The sequence below is a fragment of the Monocercomonoides exilis genome (assembly GCF_001643675.1).
Source record: "Monocercomonoides exilis strain PA203 chromosome Unknown scaffold6-2077815, whole genome shotgun sequence".
Classification (NCBI taxonomy): Eukaryota; Preaxostyla; order Oxymonadida; family Polymastigidae; genus Monocercomonoides; species Monocercomonoides exilis.
The window spans coordinates 62,189-89,677 of NW_027150551.1; the positions used below are offsets into that span (position 1 = coordinate 62,189).

At 36.5% G+C, this 27,489-nt stretch overlaps 5 protein-coding genes across 5 annotated transcripts; 3 read left to right on the forward strand and 2 right to left on the reverse strand.

The window, feature by feature from the left end:
* Positions 1-201: 201 nt before the first annotated feature.
* MONOS_3347 (uncharacterized protein) lies at positions 202-8,214 on the reverse strand (the record flags this gene model as incomplete). The annotated part of the gene is made up of 4 exons (XM_067873341.1): positions 202-7,764; positions 7,828-7,961; positions 8,020-8,050; positions 8,108-8,214. 4 exons carry the CDS (start codon positions 8,212-8,214, stop codon positions 645-647), a joined length of 7,392 nt encoding a protein of 2,463 aa, XP_067733661.1. The 3' UTR covers positions 202-644.
* A 170-nt stretch (positions 8,215-8,384) lies between these two features.
* Positions 8,385-11,252, forward strand: MONOS_3348 (uncharacterized protein). The gene has a single exon (XM_067873342.1). It carries the CDS (start codon positions 8,428-8,430, stop codon positions 10,945-10,947), a length of 2,520 nt encoding a protein of 839 aa, XP_067733662.1. The 5' UTR covers positions 8,385-8,427; the 3' UTR covers positions 10,948-11,252.
* On the reverse strand, positions 11,148-13,027 carry MONOS_3349 (putative Developmentally-regulated GTP-binding protein 2). The gene is made up of 7 exons (XM_067873343.1): positions 13,007-13,027; positions 12,880-12,920; positions 12,728-12,822; positions 12,621-12,676; positions 12,393-12,560; positions 12,133-12,268; positions 11,148-12,052 (listed from the first exon to the last, which is right to left on the reverse strand). Exons 1-7 carry the CDS (start codon positions 13,010-13,012, stop codon positions 11,433-11,435), a joined length of 1,122 nt encoding a protein of 373 aa, XP_067733663.1. The 5' UTR covers positions 13,013-13,027; the 3' UTR covers positions 11,148-11,432.
* Positions 13,028-15,773: 2,746 nt separating this feature from the next.
* Positions 15,774-16,793, forward strand: MONOS_3350 (uncharacterized protein; the record flags this gene model as incomplete). The annotated part of the gene is made up of 2 exons (XM_067873345.1): positions 15,774-15,863; positions 15,927-16,793. 2 exons carry the CDS (start codon positions 15,774-15,776, stop codon positions 16,791-16,793), a joined length of 957 nt encoding a protein of 318 aa, XP_067733664.1.
* Positions 16,794-21,470: 4,677 nt separating this feature from the next.
* Positions 21,471-26,306, forward strand: MONOS_3351 (uncharacterized protein). Its single transcript, XM_067873346.1, has 5 exons — positions 21,471-21,720; positions 21,781-23,611; positions 23,759-23,892; positions 23,995-24,068; positions 24,176-26,306. Exons 1-5 carry the CDS (start codon positions 21,561-21,563, stop codon positions 25,403-25,405), a joined length of 3,429 nt encoding a protein of 1,142 aa, XP_067733665.1. The 5' UTR covers positions 21,471-21,560; the 3' UTR covers positions 25,406-26,306.
* The last annotated feature ends 1,183 nt before the right edge of the window (positions 26,307-27,489 follow it).

Sequence of the window (27,489 nt, forward strand, 5' to 3'; positions counted from 1 at the left end):
GTTAAAATTCTATTTGAAATCATTATCTGTGAATTAAATGTACAAATAATGAATATGCAATCAATTCTTCCCTCGCATTTGAGTGTTAATTTAGCAGACTTGAACAAAAAAAAAAGATAGAACATTTTCCTCTCTGTAATCTGAAAATTTGTGTTTGCTGATGCAGATATCTTCTTAAACATACAAAAATACAATTGTAACTCTTCTATCTTACTGTTAAAGGAAAAAATAAAAATATATAAAAAGTGATTAAATTGAAAAATATAGAGAATGAGTGATAACTCATCGGACGAACATAAAACTAAAATATAAAAAGACTTTAAACATTAAGTGTGGAAATGTATGAAAATGACATTAAGAACGAAGAATAAAAAATATATATGTTGAAAAGACAGAAAACAAAAAAATAACTGTTTTGAAAACATAGAATAGCAAGAGCAAGAATATCAATTCAATTATTCTAAAAAATAGCTATTAAAAAGTAAGACTACATATATTGTCGAAAATATTCCATACAAAAAATTAAAAATCAGACATAAATGTGGAAAAGCATTGTCAAATTTCATAAACGCTTCTTTATTTTGAGAAAATAAATGGACAAATTAATCAAATGATACTTTTATATTCTTGTATCAATGATTTCTTCATTCATTTAGAGTCTTTTTAAACATTTTGTATTCGTTTATCTCAACTGCAGTAATTTCACTCGACTTCAGATATCCAGTCAAGCACCGAGGAACAATAATTCTGTCTTCTCCATTGATCTGCCCTTCGACGCTCCTGTTTCCAGTGCCTGTTGCATCTTGAGTCCTCTCCAGCTCTGAAGAAGGAACAGACGTCTGCAGCAGCACAGCCAGAATCCTATCTGTTTTTGTCAGATGTTCGTGTGTCCAGCTGCTGATCAGGTCGACAAGAAGGTTGCTGATGTCTCTTCCGTCTCTTGCCCAGTGCACAAGATTGACCATCTTGAAGCAGAAAAGAAGATGCTCTGAATATTGACACTTGCAGTGCTCAGGAGAAATATGATACTTTGCCATAATTTCCTCTTCTTTCGATATTGCCAAAAACATCGCCCTCACAAATTGCTTCACAGCATTCAACACTCTCCTATTCTTCTTTTCTGCTTTTGGTGAACTTGAAGGCGAAAGCTCGATTCTCTCTTCTTCTTCTTCACCTTCACCGTCTGAGACAGAAATCACCTTCTTTGCAGCTTCACAGACAAGAACGTGAAAGTGATCGAGAACAGGCACGTCGATGCTCCACTGCTCTTTCCACTCCACTTCCTGCTCAGCTTGGTCGTTCTGCGGATTCAGATCTCCTATTTTGCTGGTGCATGATGCAATTGTGTACAGCGAAGTGCGAAGAGGGCAGAAGCAGAAAACGAAGGCAATGAAAATAAATACGAAATGCACTACAAATGCTATTATGGTCAGATATCTGAAGAAGACAATATGTTTGCTCTGTTCCATTGACAGGATTCTCGAGTATTCGTTGATGCCGCCTCTCAAATCAAACTGCAGCGACGTGGTAACCATCTGCAGGCGCGTGTCGTTGAACAGCAAGTTGCTCGGGTCGCTTTCTGCAGCAAATGACTGCGCATAACTCAGAAAGTTCGTGATGATGCCGTCCAACCCCGAAAACGGAGGCTTCATCCCGTAGATTCTGTCAGGATCATCACACTCTTTTGCGTCGATGTTCACAAAGCAGTTCTGATCCTCCATCAGAAGCTTGCTAATTTCTGAGTCTGGATTGAGTGTGCGGATGGACGAGAGCGAATCAATAAGATCGTCACCTGTCTGCACAATGTCGCTTTGCACTCCGTTTCCTCCTTCTTTCACTTTCTGGTTCAAAAGCACAAAGAAATTGATTGTTCGGCTGATCAGCTGCTGCAGACACCCCTTCTCGTTCGACATGTGCGAAAGATCGCTCCAAAGAGGAGAGTGTGAACGAGAATAGACATAATTCCCAGGCAGCTCAGAAGCTTCTCTATCGACCACGCTCAGCATCAAAGAGGCAGTCACTGAGAGAAGGACACTTCGATACGACGACAGATACACTGCAGATGTTGTGTCAGAGAGAGACTCAAGAGACACAAAACACACAACATAAAAGAAAAACAGAGAAAGCAGCACCAAAAGACAGCCACAAATAAACTGCGAAATAAACTTGCATGTCACAACTTGAACTGTTTGACTAAGCTGATATTTGAGTTCGGCCTCCTTTTCTTCTCTTTCTTCTTCTTTCAGCAAAAATTCCTCGTTGTTGTTCGAATAAACACAAACAGGCTTCGATTTCCCTGTCAACGTTGAAGCATTTGCACCATCATTTGGACCTTTTGAACTTATTGCCTTGAAATTCTCGTTCACTTTGTGTAGTTTTGTTTGATATGGCTGAATAGTTTGCAGCTGAGCACAAGACTGATAAGCAGGCAGACAGCCAGTCGCAAAGCGAGCATCAGAAGCAGAGCTGCGAAAGGCAGTGGCCATCTGAGCGAATGAGGCAGATGGCGAGAGTGTTCTGTTTTGAGCTCCAAAGCAGCGGTTTGAAGGGAGATTGCTCATGATGCTTTCAGGAATAGGATAGCAATTCGAGGAATCTGCACTGCCCTTCTCTTCGTCTGTATCTTCTGTGCCTTCTCCTCCTCCGCCACCACCTTCTCCTTCTTCCTCTTCCTCTTCCTCTTCCTCTTCTTCTTCTTTTCCCTCAAATTCCTTGGCGCATGCAATGGGATTTGGAGCATGTGATCTGCGGATGGGCTGCTGATTATCTTGGAGCTCAGCTGTTGGTGTGGAAGTGGAGCAGGCAAATGAAGATATCAAGCTTGCTGTGGGCGAATGAGAAGATGTGGTGAAAAGAGGCTGAATGGAAGAAGAGCGAGAAATGTTTGCAAATGATGAAGATGCCAGTAGAGAAGACGAAGAAGACAAAGAAACAGAAGGTGCCAAGAAGTTAAAGCGATCAAGATGAGATTCAGAGCCACATGAAGTGGAGAGAATAGGAGAAGAATTTGGTGAAATTGCATTGCGCGAATCAGCCTGAACGGCAGACGAAACAAAATGTTGTGCAGATTTGTTGGGAAATGCAGGGCCATCAGTGAAAGACACATTGCAATTGCTGTTGTTGGATAGCTGCATGCCATTGAAGTATTGGTGCGATTGACTTTTTGTGTCGATGTTGTGCTTTTCTGACAACATGCTCTGATTCTCACTGCCATTCTGTTTGAGTGGAGATGTGTTCAGTGTGTCGTCGCTGACAGTGTTTGGGATGCAAGCACCAACAGATGGACAAGATGACTGAGAAGGAAGCGACTGAAGCTGATCAGCCACTTTGTGGATTGTTTGCACTTGCTTGTTTGCTGTCTTGTTGCTGTTGCTGTTGCTGTTTCTGGCTGATGATGCGAGTTGAAGCGAAACAGGAATGTTTTCTTTATCTTCTGTTTTGTCGTCTTCTCTTCGCTGTGACTCTTCAATTCGTCTGAGCAGCTTTTCCACTTTCTTCTTTGGCGTTGTGATGAACAGGAAGAGCATGTCTTCCCTTTCCTTCTTCAGCTTCCGCGTCGACACCACAATTTCAGCGATGAATGCGATGAGAAAGGCGACCGTGGCGATTGAGAAGCTGATGATGATGACGACTGTGTAGTGATCGTTCCTCTGCTGGATGCTCAGAATGTCGCTGACTGCCATTTCTGTCATGTGCTCCATCAGCGACACAGGCACATTCGCCTTCAGATACGTCACCATGTTCAACAGATGTTGCTCTGGTGAATGGTTGCTCATGTATGCAGAAACACCCTCTGAAGCATCATTGAAATGAAGATATGAGTGAATATCTTCTTTGTTGAGTTCGATGGTATCATTTGGATGAATAAAATCTTCGAATTCAGCAGAATCTAAGCTGTTTGCATGATTTTCATTGTTTATGTGTGTTGTGTGTGTTGTGTTGATGAGGACGATGTCATCGCCCCACAGTTGAATGCACTTCAGCATTTCGATTATGTTTGCCTTCTTCCATGTGATTCTGTGGAGTGTCTCGCCTGTCTGGTGGAAGTAGATTAAGTCAAGTATTTCTCTCTCCAGAAACAGATAATCTGCCTCGTCACTTGCATGCAGATACAGCTGGTCCAATGATGTTGCAAGTGTGTCGCGAAAATGCTTCACACTCGCCTGCAACACAGAAAAGGGAGGGATAAACACGACATTCTGCACAGCGCTCTCATCTGCATTGTGTTTTGCTCCAATTTGAGTGAAATCAGCTCTTTCTGTCTCTTCAAACATGACTCTCTCTTTTGTCAAATCAACATTTTCATCAGAAATGGAGTTTGAATCATCCATCTGATAATATCCAACCAGTTCAGTTGAGTTTCTTCCATTCATATCATCCTTCTCTGATTGCTCTGCTTCATTGAGATTATTCCCATTTCTGCTTCTGCCTCTGCCTCTGCCATTCACTTCGAATGAGTCTGTCCAATAGAGTGCATACAAATACATGTCACATGCTGTGAGCTGGCAGTTGGCGAGGTTGTAGATCAAAATGTTGTGATTCTCTGTTTTGTGGACGATGCTGAACGAGAAGAAGAACGACGCAAAAGACGAATACAAAATCAGAAAGGCCAAAATGAAGAGCGTGAATAGATAAATCGGCAGCATCTTCGTCTTCACAAAGGGCGTTGCATTTTTCACAGAAGACGAGTCAGACTCGCCTGAAGCACTCGACTTCTGCTGGTTCTGTTTCATCTTGGCAATCCGGTTGAGCCGGTTTTCCTTCGTCTTGTGGTACAAATCTTTCAGAAGCGTCTTCTGTTTCTGTGTGCGGCGCTTGATTGAATAAGACGTGGCTGCATTTTGGATGCTTAAATAAGAGTTGTAGAACCCAGAAGAGTTGTGCATGTTGTGCTCAATGCTGTTGTACAGTCTGTTTTTGGAGCCCATAATTGGATTAGATAGAAAAGCAGGGGCAGAAAAAGAAGAAGGAAAAGAAGAAGAGGGAGGGGGAGGGGGGGGAAGAGGAGGGGGGAGAGAGGGAGAAGGACGAGGACGAGGATGTTGATGAAATGAAGGATTGAAGCGATTGGCTGAATGTGAAGTGACAATTTGAGTGTTTGATGAAGTGGGCAGAAATGTGTTGTGATCTGTTGTGTTGACAGAAATTGGATGAGAATGGAGTGAAGAAGCAGACATTGTCAAAGGAATGGAAGAAGAGGAAGAAGAAGAAGAAGAGTTTGATGATGATGAAGATGGTGATGATGATGATGAATTAGCCAAAGGCAAAGGGAATGGAGTGGAAGATGGAGTGATTGAGGGAGAATTCGGAGGCGACTGGGCAGTTGTGAATGAGCCAGGCGGAAGAAGCACTTGGAAGATGGGCTTGTTCTGTGGAGGGGGCGAAAGAGGAGTAGAATTAGAAGGAGAAGCAGAGGGAGAAGCAGAGGGAGAAGCAGAGGGAGACGCAGAGGGAGAAGCAGAGGGAGAAGCAGAGGGAGACGCAGAGGGAGAAGCAGAGGGAGAAATGGGTGGAGAAAAGGGAGGAGAAAGAGGATGTGTTGGTGAAGGTGAGAAGAGGCTGAGGTAATTTGGGGTAGTTTCGTAGAAGTTGTACATTCCGTCGTTGGCAGCGCTGTGTGCCTTCAGCCGTTCCACCTCGTCTGCCTCTTCTTCTTCGATCTCAGATGCAATCTGGTTCAGCTTCCGCGCCAACTCGTCGTCCCTCTCCACGTCCTGCATGTGCATCCCAAACGCCCTCAGAACCTGCGCAGATTTCGGATACTCTTTCAGCAGCTGCAGAAACTTCCTGTTCGCTTTGGCGTCTGCCTTCACTGCGCAGTTGACAAGGTGGATGACCTTCTTCGTGTCGATGTTCTCCTTCAGCATGTGCAGCCACAGCTGAGACAGATAAGACTGTGCCTGTTCTGAATATGCCTGTGCTCGCATCACTCCAAAACGCGCCTCCATCTCGTTCTTGAACACAAGCGACGTCAGCATGTTCTCCTCATTCATTTCATCATCATCGTATTCTTCTTCCTCCTCCTCCTCCTCTTCTTCTTCTTCTTCTTCAAGTTCTAGTTCTAGTTCTAGTTCTTTTGTTGTTGCCATTGAAGTTGGTTGAGCAGTCGCCCCAAGTGCCTGCACGTCCCACTTCCTCTGCCTCGTCCTTGTTCCATTGCTTCTCGCTCTTCTCTTCTGTCTGTTTCCTCTTGTTCGCCAGTACTTCACACACTCTCCCTCCATCTCCCGCATAATCACATACGCCACCCACTTCTCGCTGACTGAAGGCGAGCACTGCTTCGCTATCCTCAGGCATTCCAACATCTTCCCCTCGTTCTTCGTGTAGAAGTGGTGGAAAATGGCACTCGTCGTCCACAGCGCAGATGAGTCTTTGAACTTCTTCGTCGCATTCGACAGCACAGACGACGCAAACAGCAGACAGTCAGCACGCTTTCTGAGTGGCGTGTCGTAAATGAATGAGATGTAGCGCTGTGCCTGAAAAGCAGACGATAGCTTTGGGAGGACACGAGGTGTGGAAGTGTATCTGCGGGCGGAGCAGCAGCATGAATGAGATGGCGATAAAGATGAAAACGATGATGAAGAAGAAGAGGAAGAGGAAGAAGAAGAAGAAGATGATGATGATGATGATGATGATTGAGCTATTTTAAGGTTGCTACTTGAAAGATGAGAAGAAGAATATAAAGAAGGAGAGGCAAATCCCACAGAAATGATGGAAGACGATGAATGCAGCAACGCTTCTTGTGATGAACAAGAAGGCATGGAGGATATAAAAGCAGAAGAAGAAGTATTTTCTCTCGTTGCCTGTGAGGAAGACATTTGCGAATGTGTCTGTTGTGGATGAATTGCAGCTCGAGAAAGTTCAAATTTTCTCTTTTCCTTTTTGGCCTCCTTCGTCTTTGCTGTCTCTGCCCCCATCGAATACTCATCTTCTCTCGAACGCGCCTTCTTTGCAGCAAAAACAGGAACGAGGTCACCTTCGTTCATCGCCCAGAGTCGCCTTCCGCGCACTTTCATGATCTCCCCTGCCGCCAACGCAAACACAGCACACATCGCTGGGATGGCTGCGACGAGGGAGATGCTCAAGACAGGTCCAGCAGAGTGGCTGGTTGTAGTCTTCCGAATGATGATGAAGATGTAAAAGGGAAGACGGGCACTCACAGCAGCTGCGGCAAGACAGTTCCCTCTGTTCAGATTGTACGGCTGGAAGATAAACACAACTGCCATCAGAAATATGCACATACCGAAGACGATGCAGGTAACAATGATGGAATGGTTGGGTATCACAACAACAAGCACACACATAACAATCGCACAGAAAGTGTTCAGCATTTGGTACCACCCGCTCTGCATTGAAAATGTGTTGTCTTTTCGGTGATGAGGATTGACGTTGAACATAAATCCTCGCATTGTAATGGATAGAACAACGTGCAACAATAAAAATATTAAAGAAATGATTATAAATGGGAGATGATCCGATCTCGAACAGAAGTCAGGAAGAGGACTTAACTCGCTTCCAACTTTGCGAAAGCACGTTATGCTTCCCAAAAATATGTTCAAAATAGGTATAAATAAACAAGTTGTCGTTAGTTGAATTAGTAAAGCCGCAAATTTCATCATGATGTCTGGAACAGAATCCGTCGTTGTTCGTAAAAATGCAGCAAAAAATCCAAATCCCCATACGAAAACGAAAAAAATAACCGCAACGATGCAAGAAGGATAATAATAATTACTACATAGCCAACTAAATGTGCCATTAATTATTCTGAAAAAGATAAGAAACAAAAAGTTAATATGAATAAAACAACCAATAAAAATATAAAAATACTCGAAATAACTGATTCCATTTTCGGTAAGGTATGTTAGCCCTAAATACGATACTAATTTTTCATAGATGCTCATCCATTGAAGCATCTCTATCACAAAAAGCAAAATTGAGTATTTCCATTTGTATCTTGCTGCCTAAAAAATTTGTGTGCATAAAATCAATTAACTAAATTAAATAAATGCTTTAAAATACATTTTGCAATTGATAAAATATCGAAAAAACACTATAAATATTTACAACAATGTGTAAATCAAAAAATATGAGGAAAAAAATAATAAACCCATCGAAGCCTCTGCCTGCTGATCTTAAAGCCAATGACTCCATTGCAGCTCTTTCAATTCCATTATTCAAGTCATTGGATTGCTTGTTTTCAGCTTTGTCTTTCATTATTCAAAAATTGTCATCCGTTAATTTATAAAATGATCAAAGCAAAGTGTAAATTTTTTTTCTTTCTTTTTTGTTTAGCGTTAACAGTTACAAAATTCATTTTATAATTTTCTTGAATAGAAATTCAATAATCAAAAAAAAAGTTATATTGATATAAGATCAAATTTTATTAGTATCTTTTTGCCTTTAGTAGAAATTTTATTAAAATGAATTATGAATGAATCCATAGAAAATTTAAGTTTATGGCAGAATTATTCCACTTCTTTTTCAAACTTGCAACAACAATCAACATCTTCTTCTGATTTTTCTGGAAATCTATCAAGCTCGCATAACTTTTCAATTTTACAAAGTCACAATTTAAGTTGTGAGCCTGCTTCCAAGCTTAGCCCTCAGGCAAAGCACTTATCTCAAACACTTTATGACAATCTTTCGGGAATAAAGAACATAAATTCTTTAAGCAAGTGCCAAGATGTTGAGGTTCTACCGTCTATTTCTTCTTCTTTACCCTTTAAAGTTTCTGGACAGTCTGATATTGAACAACCATCGGAGAAACGTTTCGAAAATTTTCATGAACCGAATAGTATTTTTGTTCCTTCAAACAATAATTCCAGGTTAAACATACAAAATGATATCACAGCAAAAAATGAAACTTATGCAAATTATGAGAGGCTTATGAAAGATATTACGTTTGATCAATTTCATTTTCCTTTTCTTTTGAAAGATTGCCCTCAACATGGAGATCTTACTCCTCATGAAGTTAATTTCGAAATTGGGCAACTGTATTTATTACAGAGAAAATGGAAAAAAATGGACTCTGATCGAGAATTAGAACATAACGAAACGATTAAGCGAATTCAAAGAAATGTTAGCACAGATGCTGAGGGAAATGATCAATATATCTCTCAAAAAATGCCTGACGAAGATGGAGATTCTTCAGAGACACGTTATAATTCATCTGCATTTTCTTCTTGTGATTCTGAGTCAATTTCGTCGTTATCTTCTCTTGAAGAGCACCTTGAAGAAGGACTTATTAGATGGAAGCCAATGTCTCGAAAGCCAGAAAACATTTGCCCAGATGTGGATGCATACATTGGTGGAGAAAAAGTATCTCGAATGAGCGAATGGAAGCGAAAGGAGCTGATGAGCATATGGAAAGAGGAGGATAGGGAATTGGCCGCATCTGATGCAGTTAACTCGGCTTTGCTTTCGCAGAATATTCAAAGCATGAGAATTGATGATGATAAAGCGAAAGAAGAAAGGTCAAACAATAGCAAAGATGTAAAAGGTGAAGGAAAAAAAGATGAATCAAAGGAAGTTGAAGATATTCAAAGGAGTGGAGAAAAAGAGCCCAAAGGGTGCGAAGGAAAACTCTTGCAAACAGCAAGAATTTGTTCTGATGCAACGATTGAAGAGAAAAGGAGGAAAGTGGTGAAGAAGCAGATAAAAGAGGCAAAGATGTTTTGGAAGGTCTTTGGCGTGTGGCTGAACAAGAGCTGGACAGTGCGCGAGTGGGAAAGGGAGATGTGGGCAGCAGCTGAGGCGCGTACGAAAGGCAAGCATTTGGAAGGAGGAAAGGCAGGTGATGAAGAGAGCGCTAAAAGAAGGACACTGGAAGAGATGAAAGAAGAGCTGAAGAAAGAGCAGCAGATGTTGAAAGAGGTGCAAAATGTGGCTGGAAGAGCAGAAGAAGCCAGATGGAGAGAAGAGAGGGTTTTGCATTTGCAGGAAAAGATCGCCAGGAAAGATGAGAAGAACAGCAACAGGCTGAGATGGAAGGAGATGACGTCGCTGGAAAGATTTCGGGAAAAGAAGCGAGAGGAAAAGATTTGGAGAGAAAGAGAAACGAACTTACCGAAAAAGGCCTCCAATGAACAAGAGAAGTCTGATATGTTTGGCAAGACGCCTGTAATTATTGAGAAGACGAAGAAGTTTGAGAAGTTTATGAGATCAGAACTTTTAACACAAAACGGAAAACTTTCAGAAGTTGAATGTGTTTTGTCTTCAGCTACGAATGAGCTGTATTCAAATATGAATTGTGCATCATTGCCTTCTACTGACTTTTATATGCAGTCTTCTAATTCTATTGCTTCTTCACCTTCTCGTTTGCAAATCAAGCTTCAGCCAACTGCTTATCAAGAGTCTTCATCAAACTTGCTTTCTTCATCTTCGCTTTTGAATCATTCATCTCGTTCTTCTCCTCATTTCGTACCGCAAACAACTAATCGCAATGCATTTACTAGTTTTCATAATCCAACAGGATATCAAAATAAATTTAGAATTTTCTCTCCTGTAAACTCTTCATCACATCTATCAAGCCCATCTTCTGTGTCTGCTTCATCTGCAAGTTCAGATCAGCTATTGTTTCATTCTCCTCAATCTGCAGTTGGTTCGTCAACATCGTTGAATGTCCCTCTCCAGTCACTCCATTTGGATGTTCAGAGTATTCTGAGGGATACCATTTTGGACCCGTTTGAGGTTCTTCCACGATTCATTGACAAAACTGTGCCTTCGAGGAAAATCAAGCGGAGGAGGCAGCAAAACAGAGACGTGTCAGATATATTGCAGTCTGTTTGGGAGCCTTTTGAGGAATCCAGAATGCTGCCCCATCTTACAGTGCCTTTTAAGTTATTCCGTCGTTTGGGCAAGCCTGTTGAACCAAAGAGAAATCATTCTTCTATTAATATATCGTCTTACATTTCTTCATCAACATATTCTTGTAGGTCTTATGATTAGTAGAATCGCTCAGATCAAACAGACTCATATTCGTATTTCGAAATCTTTCGTTCAGCAACCAATTTGTAATTCTTTCTTCTATTTTTTTTTTTTTTTGAGCTTTCTTTTTATCAAATAAAACAATAGCATCATATTTAATATGAGTTAGGCATCAAGAATTTTTCATCTCAAATATGAAAATTATTATATTGTGCAAGTCATTCCAAAATTGATTCGAGTTCTCTTTTGTTGTTTAGCACCAGAAATTGGTGAAGTGAGTAATTATCAACTCGTTGGTTGATCATTAAAGAGGCATTAAAATATTCTAATTGTCTAAAATTTTTTTGAGAAATTCAAAGAGACATTCAGAGGAATATGGAAATAAAGTTCATGAAATAGCTCAACAATTCGAGCACACTAAATTATGTGATGAAATGATAATTTCCTGCTCCAACTTGACGATTGAAGATCGTCTCAATGAAAACATTACGATTAATTCTTCCCGCTCAGATTGTAATCTTCTTCACGATCTCAATCACATCCTCGTCATCCACAACATGCGACAGCCCCACACGCTGCGGTGAGTACTTCACACTTGTTCCCCAGACAATTGCAAAGCGCACAATGTCTGGCAGCGATTTGTGGATCTTCTTGCACACCTCCTGAACACTCGATCCCCGTTTCACAACCAGCGGGTCTCCAAAGTCGGGTGCGATGGAGTGTGTTTTCGTGTATATGCGGCTCAGATCGAGTTCTCGCCAGAGCTCCTCCAGCAGCACATCCATGTTGAGGTTGTATTCACAGGAGATCACAACTGAATGCGGCCGGCGGGCAATTGCATCGATTTCCTCCATCGAAACCTGGTCGATTTTGTTGTAGACATACAAACACGGCACATACACACGTGCAGAAGGGTTCCGCGACATCTCAATCACATCAATCAGATCGTCGGCTGTGCAATCTTCGTGGAAGAGAATCTCAGCATGGAAGATGTGGTAGTCGTGCAGCAGCTGCTTAATGAACCGCTCGTCCAGATGCGTCAGAGGCACAGTTGATGTAAATGACACGCCACCGGAGCTCTTAGCTTTAAAAGATACGTGTGGAGGCTTGCGGTTTATGCGAATTCCTTTGTGAAAAATAAATGAATTGTGCAATGAAGTTTTAAAAAACAAAGTATTTGCATTAATAAATGAGAAATATTTATACCCATTGTTTCTAATTCTTCAGTAAGCAATTTGCTTTGATTGGGATGCCCTGCTGCATCAAGCACCATCATAATGCAATCTGCAGTTCTCGCTGTTGCGATAACTTGCTTTCCTCTCCCTTTTCCCGCAGAAGCTCCCTTTAAGTTAGTTTTTTTTATAATAAAAAAAGCATAAATGCAATGATGGGGAAAAGTGCAATCGTAAAGTCAAAAAGATGATGATAAATTTTTCAATGAAAAAGAAACTTAGGTCATCTCATGCCGTTATAATTCCAGGAAGATCAAGAATTTGAACTCTTGCTCCTTTCAGCTCAAGAACCCCAGGAACACAAGTCAGTGTTGTAAATTCATAAGATGCTATACATGACTTTGCATCAGTGAGATGATTTAATAATGAAGATTTTCCAACAGAAGGAAAACCAACAAGAGCCTAATATGTTTACAATAAATATTTAATGCTGAAGAATAAATTATAAAATAATAAGTGTACCACTCGTGCATCTCCTGTTTTCCCAACTTCAAATGCGGCTATTGATCCACCACTACCTTACAATAAAGTTGAATCAGGGCAAATTCATAACCATATTTAACGCATACTTTTCGTCTGAAATTCCAAAAGTTGTGCTCTGTATCGCGCTAATTTTCCTTTTAGCAAACCGATGTGATATTCTGTTCGTTTATTTTTTTGTGTTCTGTTTTTAAAAAAAAAATTTTTTTTTGAACAAGCATGAAAAAAACAAAATGAAAACCTTGAAAGTTCAAGTTCAATATCTTTAATTTTAGCTGTTAACTACAAAGTACATAATATAAAAAAGCATAGTTTTAATATTTAACATGTGCATAAACACAATGAAGCTAAATATAAGATATCAATACCGACATCCCTAATTTGATCGTACATATTATATATTTTTTCAAATAATATTTATCGCACTTTTTCTTTTTATTGAAATTTTTGTTTGGTTAAAATATGAAAGAAATTGTTGTCACTTTTCATTTATCTTTTTTCTCAATTTTTATCACTATTCCTTTTTGTTATTTTTCGCAATCAAATCAAAAAACTGTCAGATAATAACAATATTTGGTACATAACACTTGCATTTATGAAAAATTCATTGATTTTTTCCGAACATTTTCTGCAATTGAATGATTATTATTCTGACATTACTGTGCAATATTAAATATAGAAATATAAAAAATTGAATAAAAAAAAATCTTTGAAAAAACTGTGTTGAACAAAATTCAAATAACAAAAATTTTTGTCCCATTTGTAATAAAATTTTTTCATTTTGAGAATTAATTAATCACAAAAATCATTTAAACAAATTGGTTATTGACTGAATGTTAGAAAGTGATGAAAATATTATATTTTGGAATTGGGTCATTATTTTTGAAATCACATTTTTTCCTTTTAAAAATTTGGTTCGAAATATTTTATTGAATTCTGACAAAATAACACTGAGAAGCGATAAGATTTATTTTATATATTTTCTTATTTATTTCAGCTCAATCATTTATTTTTGAAATGGTTTTGATGAATAATTTCATAAAAATCCAAAATCTAAGTTCAAAAACAAACAACCTCTGAAAAAAAAACACACCGAAAAAAGTTATGATTTCAAAAATAATCACCCAATTATTCATAAAAAAGATGAGAAACAGAACCTCTAATATTATTATTTGTCGAAAAATATATAAAAATTTAAACGGAGGAAAATATGGACTTTCAAGTTTTTTATGCACAAAGAATGAAAAAACCGTTTCATTTATTTCACTATAAAACTTTATGAGATTTCAAAATAAGTTTGATTTTCATTACTGAAAAAAAACATCGTTGATGTGATAACAAAATGTTTTGTGATCTCACATGTATTTCAAAAAAAAAAAAACCATTCTTTTCTGGTTTTTTGATCACAAAATGATCATCAAAGATGAATAATTCTTCAATGAAAATTCCTGAAGGCATGTATTTGTCACATATTTTCTGACAAAAATCATCATCATTGAAATTTGATAATATTTTTTTTTTCAAAAATAATCTATCTTGATTGTGTGATGAATTATAAAACAATACAAGGTGAATTTAAAAATAAATATCAGATTTCAATGATTATTTTTTTTTTTTTTTTTTTTTTTTTACTTTTTTTTTTTTTTTTTTTTTTTTTTTTTTTCGACAGACGAGGCTTCAAGTGATTTGTCAGGTCACAGAGGAATAATCAAAGGTTCTATTTCTCATCCTTTTTGTAATTAATAAAATGATATAATATTTTTATCACTTTCAAACATTCAGCCAAAAACCAATTTTTCACATAAAAAATTATTTTAAAAAAAATGCTGTATTTAATTAATTTTGAATGAGAAGTTTACCAGTTTCGAACAATAAGTTGACCAAATTTGAACAATAAATGGTGTATCAAGAAATGAAAACACAAAATCAAAGATTTATTATGTTTGTGTTAATTATGGTGGACACTTTCAATAACTGTGGACAGTTGAATTATCTCAACAAATTTTGATAGTAACTTTTTGACAATTAACCGAATTATTCCCTCATTGAATACAAACTTATATGAATTGTTTAATTCACACATCCAATACAACAAAATTATATGAATTTTATTTTTTCTTTTCTGAAAAACCCGGAGAAAAATGGTTATCCGAGTTTCTCCGAAAATTGAAAATGTAAAGTTTTTTTATTCTTGGGTGCAAGTCGTTTCATTTTTGAATGACTAATAAGTTTGCATTCAATATTGAAATAGTTGGGTTTATTGTCAAAAAGCAACTATCAATAGTTGTTGAGATTAAACCTTTGCGACACATGAAACAGGAGAGGCTTGCGTCGGTCGAATAATAATACTTGGGTCGAAGTTTTTTTTTTTTTTTTTTTTTTTTTTTTTTTTTTTTTTTTTTTTGAGCATATAAAAGTGTGCAAACGTTTCTTTATTTGATTGAACAAAAGTTAATAATAAAAAAAAATTATTTATTATAAAAAATCAAATTTTTTCAAGATCTTGGCACACATAATTAAAAATAAATTATTTGATCATTATGGGAATGATCAAAAATGTTAATAGTTTAACTGATGAATCTTCATGTATTAAATGTTGTAAAAATAACATTTTATTTATATTTGATATATATATGTTGACTTTTCGTTTTATTTTTTGATAACAACGAATTTTATGTTATTCAAGGAAATGCTATCAAATCAGCTTTGAGTTATTTCAATTTGACATTTTTTCAATGCATGAGCAACTTAAATCATTTGCATGTTAATATTATTAATGCGTTGCACAATTTGCGGTTATTGATACAAAAATTGAAAAAAAATTAACATGAATAAAGTTTGCTAAAGTTTGTGAGAATTTTTTGTGTTTTCGTTCATTCAATTGATTGCATTTTTATGATTTTCATTAGATTTTAGAAATACAGGCAATTTCCAGGATTTGATCGGGTTAAAGGAAAATAAGCAAGGAAAGACTAAATTTTCCAATTTTCTAAAGGTTAGAAATTATTTGTTTTATTTAATTATCTTTGTTTTTTCCTCGTTTTGTCAGTTTGATTTGTATAATATTGCAAAAAACATAGAAAAAACAAAATTGTTGAGAGCACAGCAGTAAAAAAGGATGCAAAAGCGTTTGAGATGGTGACGATGGAGATGTCACCCGAGGAGCAGTGGAGGAGGGCTGAGAGGGAGGCAGAGAAGAAGAACGATGAGAGGATAAAGAAGAGGGTATATGCGAAAAGCCTTCAGCGTTCGGAATCATCGGAGCATCTTCTGTCCGAGAGCGGATAGACTGAATACATATTGGGAAGGGATTCAGACAAGATTCCAGAATGGGCATTAGAGAAGGTTGAAGAAGAGGAAGAGATTCGAAAGAGATCTCCTTCACCATCCATCTCATCCACTTCAACCACTTCAACAACTGATTCAGATTCCACTTTTGTTAGAGGGGAGGATCTGTGTCCAACCACCTCATCGATGTCGAATCTGGTGGATGCCATGGCTTGTTCCTCACCACATGAGAAGCTGATTGTTGACTTGAGGGATTCGCTGTTCATGCTGCTTCATGGGAGGAATGAGAAGAAAGAAATGGCGATTGGGAGTCTTCAACAAAGAGAACAGACAGCTGCTCAAATCCTGTTCTGGGTGGCGAATGGAGCTATCCACTCATTTGAGGATGAGGAAGATGAACTTCCCTCTTTATCAAACTTGAGCCCTCATATTGTTCTGTTCTCAGAACACTTGGTGATTGCGATTGCCATGCACTCCGACTGCTCCTCTGATGATTCTGATTCCTCATCCATCTCATCATCAACAGTTGTGACATCTGCAAGTGATGATGATGAGGATTCTCTGCCCTCTTCGGCTTTTGAAGAGGATGAGGATGCCTTCAGAAAGGAATGTCTGCGATGGATGGCGCCAGAATTGTTGATGAATAGGAAGATGGGGGCAACAAAGGAATCAGTTGTGTTCTCGATCGGGATGATGCTGTGGGAATGCTTGACGCTGCAGATACAGTTTGGGGAGAACGAGGTGAACATGAAGCGGAAAAAGATTGCTACAAGAAAAAGGCAGAAAATATCAGAAACTTGTCTGAAGCATCTTGAGGTCGTTTCCAGCTTTGAGATTGTGTGGTTATTTAATAATTATGCAAAATGAAAAGGAGTTTTGTCTTTTTTTGCTGCAATTTAGATAATTTTTCAACATTTTCTTGCTTTCTAATTTATTTAATAATTAAATGATTATTTGATACATAAAAAAACAATACTCACTTCACATTAACATAACATATCCTGTGAATTATCTTTTTTCGTGAGAGTTATCGAATAATAGAGATAAATTTCATTATTTCTTTTGAACTCATCTGTATTCAATATTTTTTATTCGCGATTTCCAATTAGAATCTTTATTTAATATCATTTACATATAAAAACAATTATTTCTCAAATGCTGATTCTTAAATAAACAATTGAAGCATCATTTCAAAGTTGAATCCACTTGAACTATTAAACTGGATGAACAAAAGACCTTTTTGTTGCAAACAAACTATCTTTTGATTGGTGATATGAAAAAATACAATTACTCAGAAAATATTAGATGAATTGTAATTATTATCAGTTATGAACATCGCTCTTCATTCTGAAGAATTAAAAACGTTCGAACACAATATGAAAGTTCAACGAACGTTGTTAAATGGATCAATGTGTATTACAAGCATCTGAAAACGGAGGAGATAAATCAATAAATAAGAACATACATATTTGTGCACTGAAATATAGTTGTTGATTGGAAATTTGAAAAAATATTTAACAAACCTTGTATTTGTAACTCACAATTCCACATATTCACAATAAGATTCTTCTATAAATGACAAATATCGAAAGTTTGTTTCAAAAACAGTTCAGAAAAATTATAATTGCAAACTTTGTACAACAAACCTCATTATTTGTCAAGAAATTTCATTTGGATTAAAATATATTCAGAATTCTTCACTGAAATGCAAAAAGATAGCTATAGCAGTTGAATGTTTTATTGAAAAAAATATAAACATCTACAGTAAAAGCAATGCGTTGAGCGTTTCTGGTGCAAGCGAGTACCTTCTATCTCCAACAATTCGTCTCAAGCGAGAGAAAATTCTTTCACAAGATGCTTCGCTGCACGGAAACATCGTCAACGAATAACAAATGTTTGCAAAAATTGTTGATATTGTTCCTTGCTTTGAAATTTCAGAATAGAAAATTTGAGTATTAGTGTGATCCACGTTTTGAGCATTATCCAGCAACATTGATGAAAATAAAGCTCTAATGCTCTCAATTTGACTTGAAGCTTTCAAACAAGAAATTTTGGACAAATAATCATTGAAAGCGAATTTCAATCGGAGAAACCAGTCCATGCAAATAGATTGTTGGATTTTTGAAAGTGCTTTCTTTATTTGTTCTGTTGTCTTCGTGCAGTCTGTGATAATAAATTCATTCACGCCGAGTTCTTCAACATCATTATCATCTTTTGAAAGGCTTTTTTCATTATCTGAACATTTATCTTCCTTTTTTTCGTTTGAATTTGATTGTGAATCACTTTCTTCAATATGTGAGTGTTTATTTCTTGTTTCATAAATTGATAATTCCTGTTCGCTACGTTCAGAAATGTTAGATCCTTCATCATATTCATCATCCGCCGAATCGTTTTCCGCTTGAATAATGCCTGTTTCGTCAAAATCTATTTCCCCAAAAATATCTTCTTCATTTGTAATAACTTCTTTTTCGATAAGTGTGTTTTCTGTCAAAAGAGCAAATAAACGGAGCAAACTGTTATTTGGTGAGTTGGTTGGTGAAGTTGATGAAATAGAGTGCAAATCTTTTGGAAGCGGCAGAAGTTGAACTTGTGTTTCGGTAATTGCTTCTGCTTTTCTGTCTTTTTCTGGGCTTATAAACTGAAGAGCAGAATAAAAAGTCTCAACTGATAATGGAGAAGAGAATATTGGGTGAGGAAAATTTGTTGGAAGATTAATTTTTTCATTCTTCGAAAAAAATGAAAGCGCATATTGTTTGTCTGAAAAAAATTCATTTTCGCTGGTTTTATCTTCCATTACATGAGAAAGTGTTCGTAACTTTTTCTGTTGATTCTTTGAAGATGCAGTATTTGGAACTTTAGAAGGACAAAGAAAGACCGAGTCACTTGGAATTATATCTTTTGCAGATTGAATAGATGAATCCCAACGCATCCTTTGAATTTGAGTTTGATCTGAATCCTTTGAAAATATTGATGAACATTTAAAAGATCTGTATTTTTCTTTCAATGTCATTAACTCTGTCGAATAAGACTTTGAGAACAAACCGTTTCTGTAGTCAAGGATTCCAATTGGAGTTAAGGAATGAGCCAAAGCGATTTGATCTCCTCGTTCTTTCCCTAAAAATGAATTGAACAATTGGATTACAATAAAGCAAACTCCATATTGCCAATCAGGGGAAGAAAATTCCTCAAGATCATGCAACCACATGTATTGCGCAATGGATTTAAGGATAATTGGAAACACATCTCCAAGCTTTGTGTCGTCTTTTTCAAAGAACAATTGCAGTTGTTTCAGAGGAATTAGCAATAATTCACATCGGATCACGTCATCTATTTTGACTTTGCAGAAATAGTCTGTAAATGAGATATTGTGTATATTTTTTGTAATAAAAAAACATATGTCAAAAAGACATAGCCATCTTGATTCAATGAACGAAGGGCATTTCGGTAAAAATGGATTTTTTGTGGACTCATTTCTGGAAATTTTTGAAAATGACGTTATTTCTTCTTTTAATTGCACGAAAAATGAATTATCCTTAAATATGCGTGTGACAATTAAATTAATCAAATGGTTGCAGCAGTAAACAAATAGAGGAGTGATTTTTTTACGTGTTTCTGTGATTGAGGTCGACTTTGTTTGATCTGCAAAGCTCTGAATTGCAAGTTTTTGTGGCAGCAAGCCATCCGTACAATAACAGCGCACCTCTCCTTTCAAGTCAGCTATTTCTGTTATAATTTCATTTGCAAGATGAAAATAATCGGAAGTTGTGAAGCACGCCTTTTCAATTTTCCAGAAAAATGGAGATGCCTTTGTCTGCAACGGAACAATAGTAATGACAGTGTATTTTTTTCCTGCTACAACACCTCCATCCATCATGACGCCAATCATTGAATTATAAATCTTTGTATTTCTATTGGCAATTCTTTTCTTACCTTCTTCATGAATAAGTGCTGTTAGCTTACGATATGTGAGAGTAGGAAATATGGTTGTCGGTGAAAGAGTTGGATTTTGTTGGGAAGTGATAATTAAAGAAGAAATAAATTTGTTGAATTCATTGGAGTAAGCAGATAGAAATGCAATATTGCAATGACCAATTAAATGCAAAAAATGTTCAATTAATGAATCAAATTGAAAATGAGTTGGAACTATTTTCTTTGAAGGAACTTCAGAAAATCTTGTAGAAGATGGATGAAACTTGAAATATGGCAAAATAGATGATGTTGTCGTCAATGCGCATCGATGATTTGCAACTTTGTCACATCCTTTTCTTCCGGAGATGGCACAATTTATACCGTGTTTACTGTTTGGACACAAGAAATAAATGTGTCCATCTTTTTTTAATGATCCATCCATCTTGACAGGAGTATATGCCAACCAAAGCTTTCCATCGAAAGTTTCAAAGTGAATTTTACCAATTTCTTCTCCAGTATTGTTTGGGTGCTTGTAGACTTGTTTTAAAGCAGAAAAATGCAAATTAATCTGAGTGATAATTAATATGAAACATACAATTACCGCCATTGAAAGATTTTGTTCTTATTAATTCCACGAATGTGCATTCATTGTTTTTTAATTCCTCAACTTTTCTTTCAAATGCTTCAAGCTGCAAAGATGAATTATATTAAAAAATAAATAATTATTCATGCTGGGATAAAATAAAATTGCCAAACAATATTTTTCGCTGACAAGCATCTTTGTAATTCTATCGGCAATTCTTTAATAAAGTCATTAAGATTCATTTCACTCATTTTTCAAATGATCTCGACAAACCGACTGATCTAGACAGACAGACTGATCTAGACATGATCAAGTCGAAAAGATCTGTCGATTTGACAACAAAAAATTCTTTTTGCATTTTCATGTTTTATTATTCATTTTTAAAATTCTCAAAATAAATGGAGTTTAAAAAATATTTGAAATTAAATATTTTCCAATTTTTAAAATTTTCCAAATTGAAAAGTCTTAAAAGAGTTTTGAACGTCCCTGTCGGTCGGATTGTCGTTTCCGTTTGACAAAGTCAGTGTGTCGCAAAGGCCTAGTTGAGATAATTCAACTGTCCACAGTTATTGAAAGTGTCCACCATAATTAACACTAACTATATACCAAAAAATTCACATTCAAAAATTAACAAAAAGAATAATCGAATAATTCTTAAAGAGAAAGGAATTGGAATGTTTAAAGAAGCCAAAGAATTGATGATTATTTTGCAGTTGCAGGAATTTAAGAGAAAAAAAAAAGTGTTTTTTTCATAAAAAATCCAAACTTCTTATTCTGTAAATGAAAACCGAAAAACAATGTCGATTCGATGTTTATTAAAATTTCTCAAAAATGTTTATAGTTATCATTGTGAAAAGAAACAAATGATTGAATCCAGATTTTGAATATTTTTTGAATTTCTGGAGAAAATTGCACTTGATTGCTTTCAATTACATGTTAAAATTTTTTTCACACAAAATATATATAAAAAACTTCCAAAAGTTATGATATAATATTAAAATAATTATTGAATGGTTTTGGTTTGAGGATGAACAAAAAATTATGGTTAACTGAAGTTAAGTTTATCGAAAGCTTTAAGAAACAAACATATAAATATAAGCACTTTTATCCACAAATTAAAAACGACAGATCCTCATTTTGACATGGAAACTGATGAAGATATTTTGAAGAATTCGAAGGAAACAAGTAATATATCTAAAATGCATTTTCAATCGAAGGAAACTCAAATGATAGATAATTTTCAATCAAAGAAAAAGAAAAAGAAAAAGAAGATAACTAGGTCACTGTCTGAACATTGTTTTCGTTTGCTTTAACTTTCTTTTTTTTTCTCCTCACTGAATTTTTCATATTTGTTTCTTGAAGAAGAGAAATATTTAAAGTTAGATCAAGCAAGTGAATTGACAGCATTCATTAATGAAGATGTTATGCGCGCTTCAAAATCCATCGAAGATTCTTCGAATGTTTCTTATTCAGCGCATGGAAGAAAATTTAAAGTATTAGATGATTCTTTAGCGAGACACCAAAAATTTCAGAGAAATGTTCTTGAATCCAATTATTTTCAAGTTCTCAAAGAAGTGGATGAACTTTTAGGAAGTAATAGTCTGACCCACAAAACTATCCTTCGAAAGATGGTTGAAGCCAATCAGCCTAGTACATCAGAGATTCTTGAAATGAAGGAAAATATTCTTTCATCAGATTTTTCATCCATAGATCCTGAAAGTTTTTTAAGATTAAAGGAAGAACCACTTAGTGAAAAAGATAGAAACATCCAGTCGGTGTCACAAAAAAATGGTGCTATTAGAACAACTTTATCTGCACCATCTTCTACAATTGCAAACTCAAAGAAAAGAAAAACAGAGATATTTCAAACGGGAGGAACTCATCCAATAGGAGCAAGAATTGAATTAGAGATTGCTTCACTCTCAAAGGCTATTTCAGAAGCCAAAAAGGAAAGGCAGAAAGAAAAATTCTTGAAGGAGATAGCAAAAGGACAATCAATTGATTTCAATTCAAAGAATGAAAAATCAACACAAAATTCGACAATAAATAATTTCGCTGAACTTGAGCAGCTTTCTGACATTCGTTCAGTTGAAATGAAAAGTTGGCAAATTAAAAAAAGAGGAAAACACAACCTTTCCTCTTCAGCTTCTGTTTCTCAATTAATTCAGAGACATCCTTATTTTAACGATTCATCTGGCTTTTCAACTCCAAGATTATCACATCTCCAAAAAAATTCAACACAAATTGAACACAAGTCAGCGATAGAACTGGATTCGCTGTGCGGAAAAGGAGGATTGACACGTGCAACATCAGAGGAGATTATGGAGGGGCTCGCCTCAATCGACGTAACAGAAAGCAAGTCGAATTCTTCTCCGCTGAAATCATTTGCAAACATGCAAAACAACGCTGAAGGAAATTACTCACTTAGCGGAATAAACCAGATGAAAAGGATGGAAAGAGGTACAGAACGTCATTTAGACACAAGAAGTTACAGAAGGAACAGCTCCGACGAATCTATTTTTCTGACCCCTCGCTCAGATCGCAAGTCGTTGCATCTTCCGCCTCTTCAGAAGTCTTCTGCTGTTCCTACAGAATGTTCTCAGGCACAACTCCAGTCAAGCAACAGAAACTCTTTCAAAACGATTTTCAATAGTCGAAATTCTTTTCAATTTAGTGGTATAAAATTCAACAAGGAAATGGGAGGTTTGCAAAGCACAGCATCTCTTCCGTGCTATACTGTATTGAGAAAGCACGAATATCTTGACGAAGGCAGTGGCTGCATTTCAAACAGGGAGAAGAGCTGGATTAAAGAATTTGTTCGAAATGAGCAAGTTAGACAACGGAGAATGGAGAAAATGCGAAAGGAAGAGGAAGAGCGTTTAGAGAAGCAAAAAGGATGGGACGCAGAGAGTGAGCACCTGGAGGAAGAAAGCAGAAGGAGAAAAGAGATGGCAGCGATGGCAGCTTATGCAGTATCACACGAGTTTAGAGTGCGTGTGAGAAAGTGGAATGCTGTGGTGAAGGCATCGTTTATGATGGCAGGGCTGAAAGACCAGCTTGATGAAGACAGAGCGCGTAGATACACAAAACAACTGGTTCTGAGAAAACACGAGGAGATTGGAATTGAAGAAATGGAAGAAAGGAAAAAACAGATGCGCAAAAAGTACTTGAAGGCCTTTTCAGTTTTGGTGAGGTTTGCATTTGGTGGATTGCATGCTTATATTTTTTTTCCTTTCATTATTTATTTTATTTTATTTATTTTTTAAAATTAATTGCTTAATTTTCTTCGTATGATCTGTTTTATGCTTCATGATGAATCATGATTTCCATATTTCTACAGAGTTTTGGGCCAGTTTGCGTTGCGTTTTCGAATGAAGAAAAGAATAGAGCTATCGAAGCAGATTACACATGTTCTGCTACGAATCAGACTCGATTATATTTTCCGCATTCGTGTCAAAGGATTCCGTCAGCTTGGTTTGACATTTCTTTTGAATGTGATGCTTTTGTTTTATTTTGGCTGCTCAATTGTATTTTTATGGGCATTTGAAATCATTCCTTCCTTCCTTTTTTATTCAGTGCTGAATGCGCAGAGAGAGGCAAGGCGATTTTTGGATGTTACAAAGGCCAGACTTATTGCCCTTGATCGATTGGTTTGCTACGACATCATTCATTGCCTATTCAAGAAGTTTTTATTTTATTTTATTTTTTTCCCTAAATGTTTATTTATTTGTATTTTGCAAACATAATTTGGTTTAAGTGGCGATGGGAAGAGCTTACACTGATCCACAAAAAAGCCAAAAGGAAAGTGGATGAATCTTTGTATCCTTCAAAAAACGAAAAAAGTGAGAAATCTTTGGAGGAAACAGATGAGATGAATGAACATTATGAACAGAAAGAGGAGAGAAAGACAACAAAAGGAGATGACAAAACACCAGAAGATGTTGGGACAAAGACTATCTTCGATGAAAAGGAAGCACAAAGCAAAGAGAAGCGTAAGATTGAGTTTTGTTCAAAGATATTGTCAGAAGAGGGGTTGAAAGAAGAGGAAGAAGATCTTGTCAACCGCTTTGTGGCGATAGTGGGGTATCAAAATCCACACACATCCAGCCGCGCGAAGAGAGCAGAACCAAAAGCACCGACCTCCTCGCAGAACAAAGCGGATAGGGAAGCATCACGCAGCGAGGTGACACAGACAACAATAAGAGCTGTGTTTGTGCGGCAGATGGACAATGTGAGTGATATGGGCGATGTGAGCGTCATGAGTGTGGTACCTTCCACTGCGATTTCGATACCAACTAATTCAGGTGCTGCTGGACTACATTCAAACACACATCTTCCACCACCTTCACGGCCTCAATTTCTTTCTCAGATTTCAAATCATTCTCTTCAGCCGGCTGTCTCTTCATCTGGATCTTCGCTATCGTCACAATCTCGGCCATCCACTTCGGTGTCTGCTTCGTATCTCACAAGCACCTTTTTGAGTAACAGCACGAACGGTTCTTTCTGTCGCTCCCGTCCTCGTCCATCGCGCGTGCCTCCTGTGCTTGTCCCTGAGTACATCCGAAGGCCTCTTCTGCGCCGTCTGCTGGCTGATCTCAGAAGGGAACACATCGAACACATTCCCGTGCTGCTGAAGGCATTGGAGGAGTCTAACTTTGAAGAAGAAAGGAACCGGGGAGGAGAAAAAGAGACAGATCCAAATGAAATTGTCAGCGAAGAAGAAGAAGAAGAAGGCGCAGAAAGTGAAATAGTACGAAATTCATTGAGCAAAAACTTTTCTGGGAAGAGAAAGAAACAAGTGAGCCTGCGATCAAAGAAGGCGACAGAAAAGAACAGGGAAAAATTTTCAGATAAGAAAAAGAGACCAAAACAAGAGAAAGATCCCAAAACAGTCATTGTATTTCCTATGCTGGTGATGGCTAAAAAAAGGATAAAGGCAATTGTGCTGGAGGGAATGGAGCTGTTTGTTAAGAAGCAGAGCGAATAAACCCAGCAGCTCTTCAATGTTTGTGAAGCGTGGACGACATTTTGTCAATTAACTATCTTTTGATCTTCTTGAAATTGTTGAAATAGGAGTGGGAAATGAACTTTATTTGTGTGAGATCACAGATTCATCGAATATCATCAGGTGCGTCGCAATCTCACATTTTTAGCGAATCTTTCAGCATGGAGGTTTTTGATGAAAAGATTACGCACGGATTGTGAAGTGGAAGATACGATTGTTAATAAACTTCATTTCATTAACGAGACAAAAAGAGAGCTTGAGGAACTGGCTAAGAATGTGAATTGGAAAAGAAAAGAAGAAGAAGAAAGAGGAAAAGGAATGAATGAAGTACAGTTTATATCGATATGGTCAATAATGATAAGGCAATATTTAACATATTTCAAATCGTAGAAAGAGAAATTTATTGTGTTGGTATGCTGTCTTGTGAGGGTGTGCAAGGCAGCAAGAGAGAATGAACAAGTTATTCTTGAGGATTGCATTTCCATTTTTGAAAGAATGGTCAACATATTGACTGCAAGTGTTGATGGCTTGCTGAAAGGGGGTGTTTTTGATTTCGTTTTGAAGGAAATTCAGCGTCCAACGTTGAACGACAAAAACACTCATTATTTCTTGACATTCCTTTTGGGCATTTGCAAAAGACAAAATGAAAAGGCTGACAACGACACGGATAAGGCGAAAATAAAGAGAAAAAGGATGAGGATGTTTGAAAAGATGGAAGAAGAAGGATTCGAGGACAGCACAATAAGCTTTCGTGAAAAATTCTTTTTTTTTCGAACAGAAAGTTTTTTGAAACTATTTCTTATGACATATCAAAATACTTTATGAATGCCTGATGAACTGAGAATGAATTTTGATTTGACACTCAGAATATTATGCATATTTTAATATTTGGTTTTTTTTTCTTCTTTAAAATGAAACAAATTAACAACAAAATGAAGAACTGCAATTACTCAATTTCTCTCTCTTTTGTCTTCATAAATCTTCTCGAATTTTTTCACATTTTCGCTTCTTTCAAAAAGATCCAATCTTGTTTGCGTGTTCGTTCATTTACTAACCATATTCTTCATAATCTTCTCTGTTCAATTTATTCCTTCATCAGCAATATTTCATCTACTTTTCAACAATTTTTCTAATTTCTGAGAGCTAATGAAGCAAAAGATCAGAAAGAAAAATGAGAAGAGGAATTATGAGTTTTGCATGCTTCAAACGAATATGATTCTTTCTTTTTATAAGTGGTTGGAGATTTGTTTCTTTTCAACAAGAGATGTCAGCCTTGTTCAAACTATCATTTCTTATTCTGTAGAGCTGCAATATCAATTGCTCTTTCAACTTCAATTCGAAAAAAAAAAATCTTAAAGACGATGAATAAAGTTTGCTGAAAAGGAAATTTTCTCTCATTTGATGAGTCAAAAAGTTGTTTCTCCCTTTACTATCTTGAATCAAATACAATTGTACGCTTTTTCCGTTATCTCACATTTTCTCATTTTTTCGTATCCAGAAAAAATGAAAGAAAGATTTTCTTTTTTTCTTCTTTCACATTGCTGAGAAATTATTTTCGATTCAATTCACCCACAATCTTGCTTCATTAATAAGACTATATCCTTTTCGTTAAACAACACTTCAACTAATATTTCGAAAAGCATATTTTCCCTTTATTTTGGATATTTCATCAAAATCGCCACTTTGAAGCTTTTCTGTCGAGTGGATCTTTATTTTTTCTTGACAAAGAAACTATTTCTTTCCACCATTTAATGATCTCATTTATAAAGCATTTTATCATTTCCTTTTAACTTTTTGACACAGTTTTCCTTTTCTTTCTTTTAACCATAAGCCCAGACATTTTTTTTTCAGTCCTTAAAGATGGTCAGTTTTTCAATTCGTTGTTCTCAATAAATCCCGGCCATTTGAAAAGACTTGCAAGACATTTTCATGCAAAGAATGTCGAACATGCAAATGTCTCTTGTTCTTGTCTTTTCCGCCGAAACCATTTCAGAAATGGGAAAAAATTGCCATTTTTCTTTATGAAAGGACCATTTTCCATTTTTTTACAGCCAACCTCTCCTTCC

Excerpts from the sequence above, each read along its gene's own strand:
- MONOS_3348 (XM_067873342.1), top strand. The coding sequence starts at position 8,428 with ATGAATGAATCCATAGAAAATTTAAGTTTATGGCAGAATTATTCCACT.
- MONOS_3349 (XM_067873343.1), bottom strand. Across the intron at positions 12,823-12,879 it reads ATTGAACTTGAACTTTCAAG|AACACAAAAAAATAAACGAA; the intron begins GTTTTCATTTTG and ends TTTTAAAAACAG. Across the intron at positions 12,561-12,620 it reads AAACAGGAGATGCACGAGTG|GCTCTTGTTGGTTTTCCTTC; the intron begins GTACACTTATTA and ends TAAACATATTAG.
- MONOS_3351 (XM_067873346.1), top strand. The coding sequence starts at position 21,561 with ATGGAAACTGATGAAGATATTTTGAAGAATTCGAAGGAAACAAGTAAT. Across the intron at positions 21,721-21,780 it reads ACTGTCTGAACATTGTTTTC|AAGAGAAATATTTAAAGTTA; the intron begins GTTTGCTTTAAC and ends TGTTTCTTGAAG. Across the intron at positions 23,893-23,994 it reads CAAAGGATTCCGTCAGCTTG|TGCTGAATGCGCAGAGAGAG; the intron begins GTTTGACATTTC and ends TTTTTTATTCAG.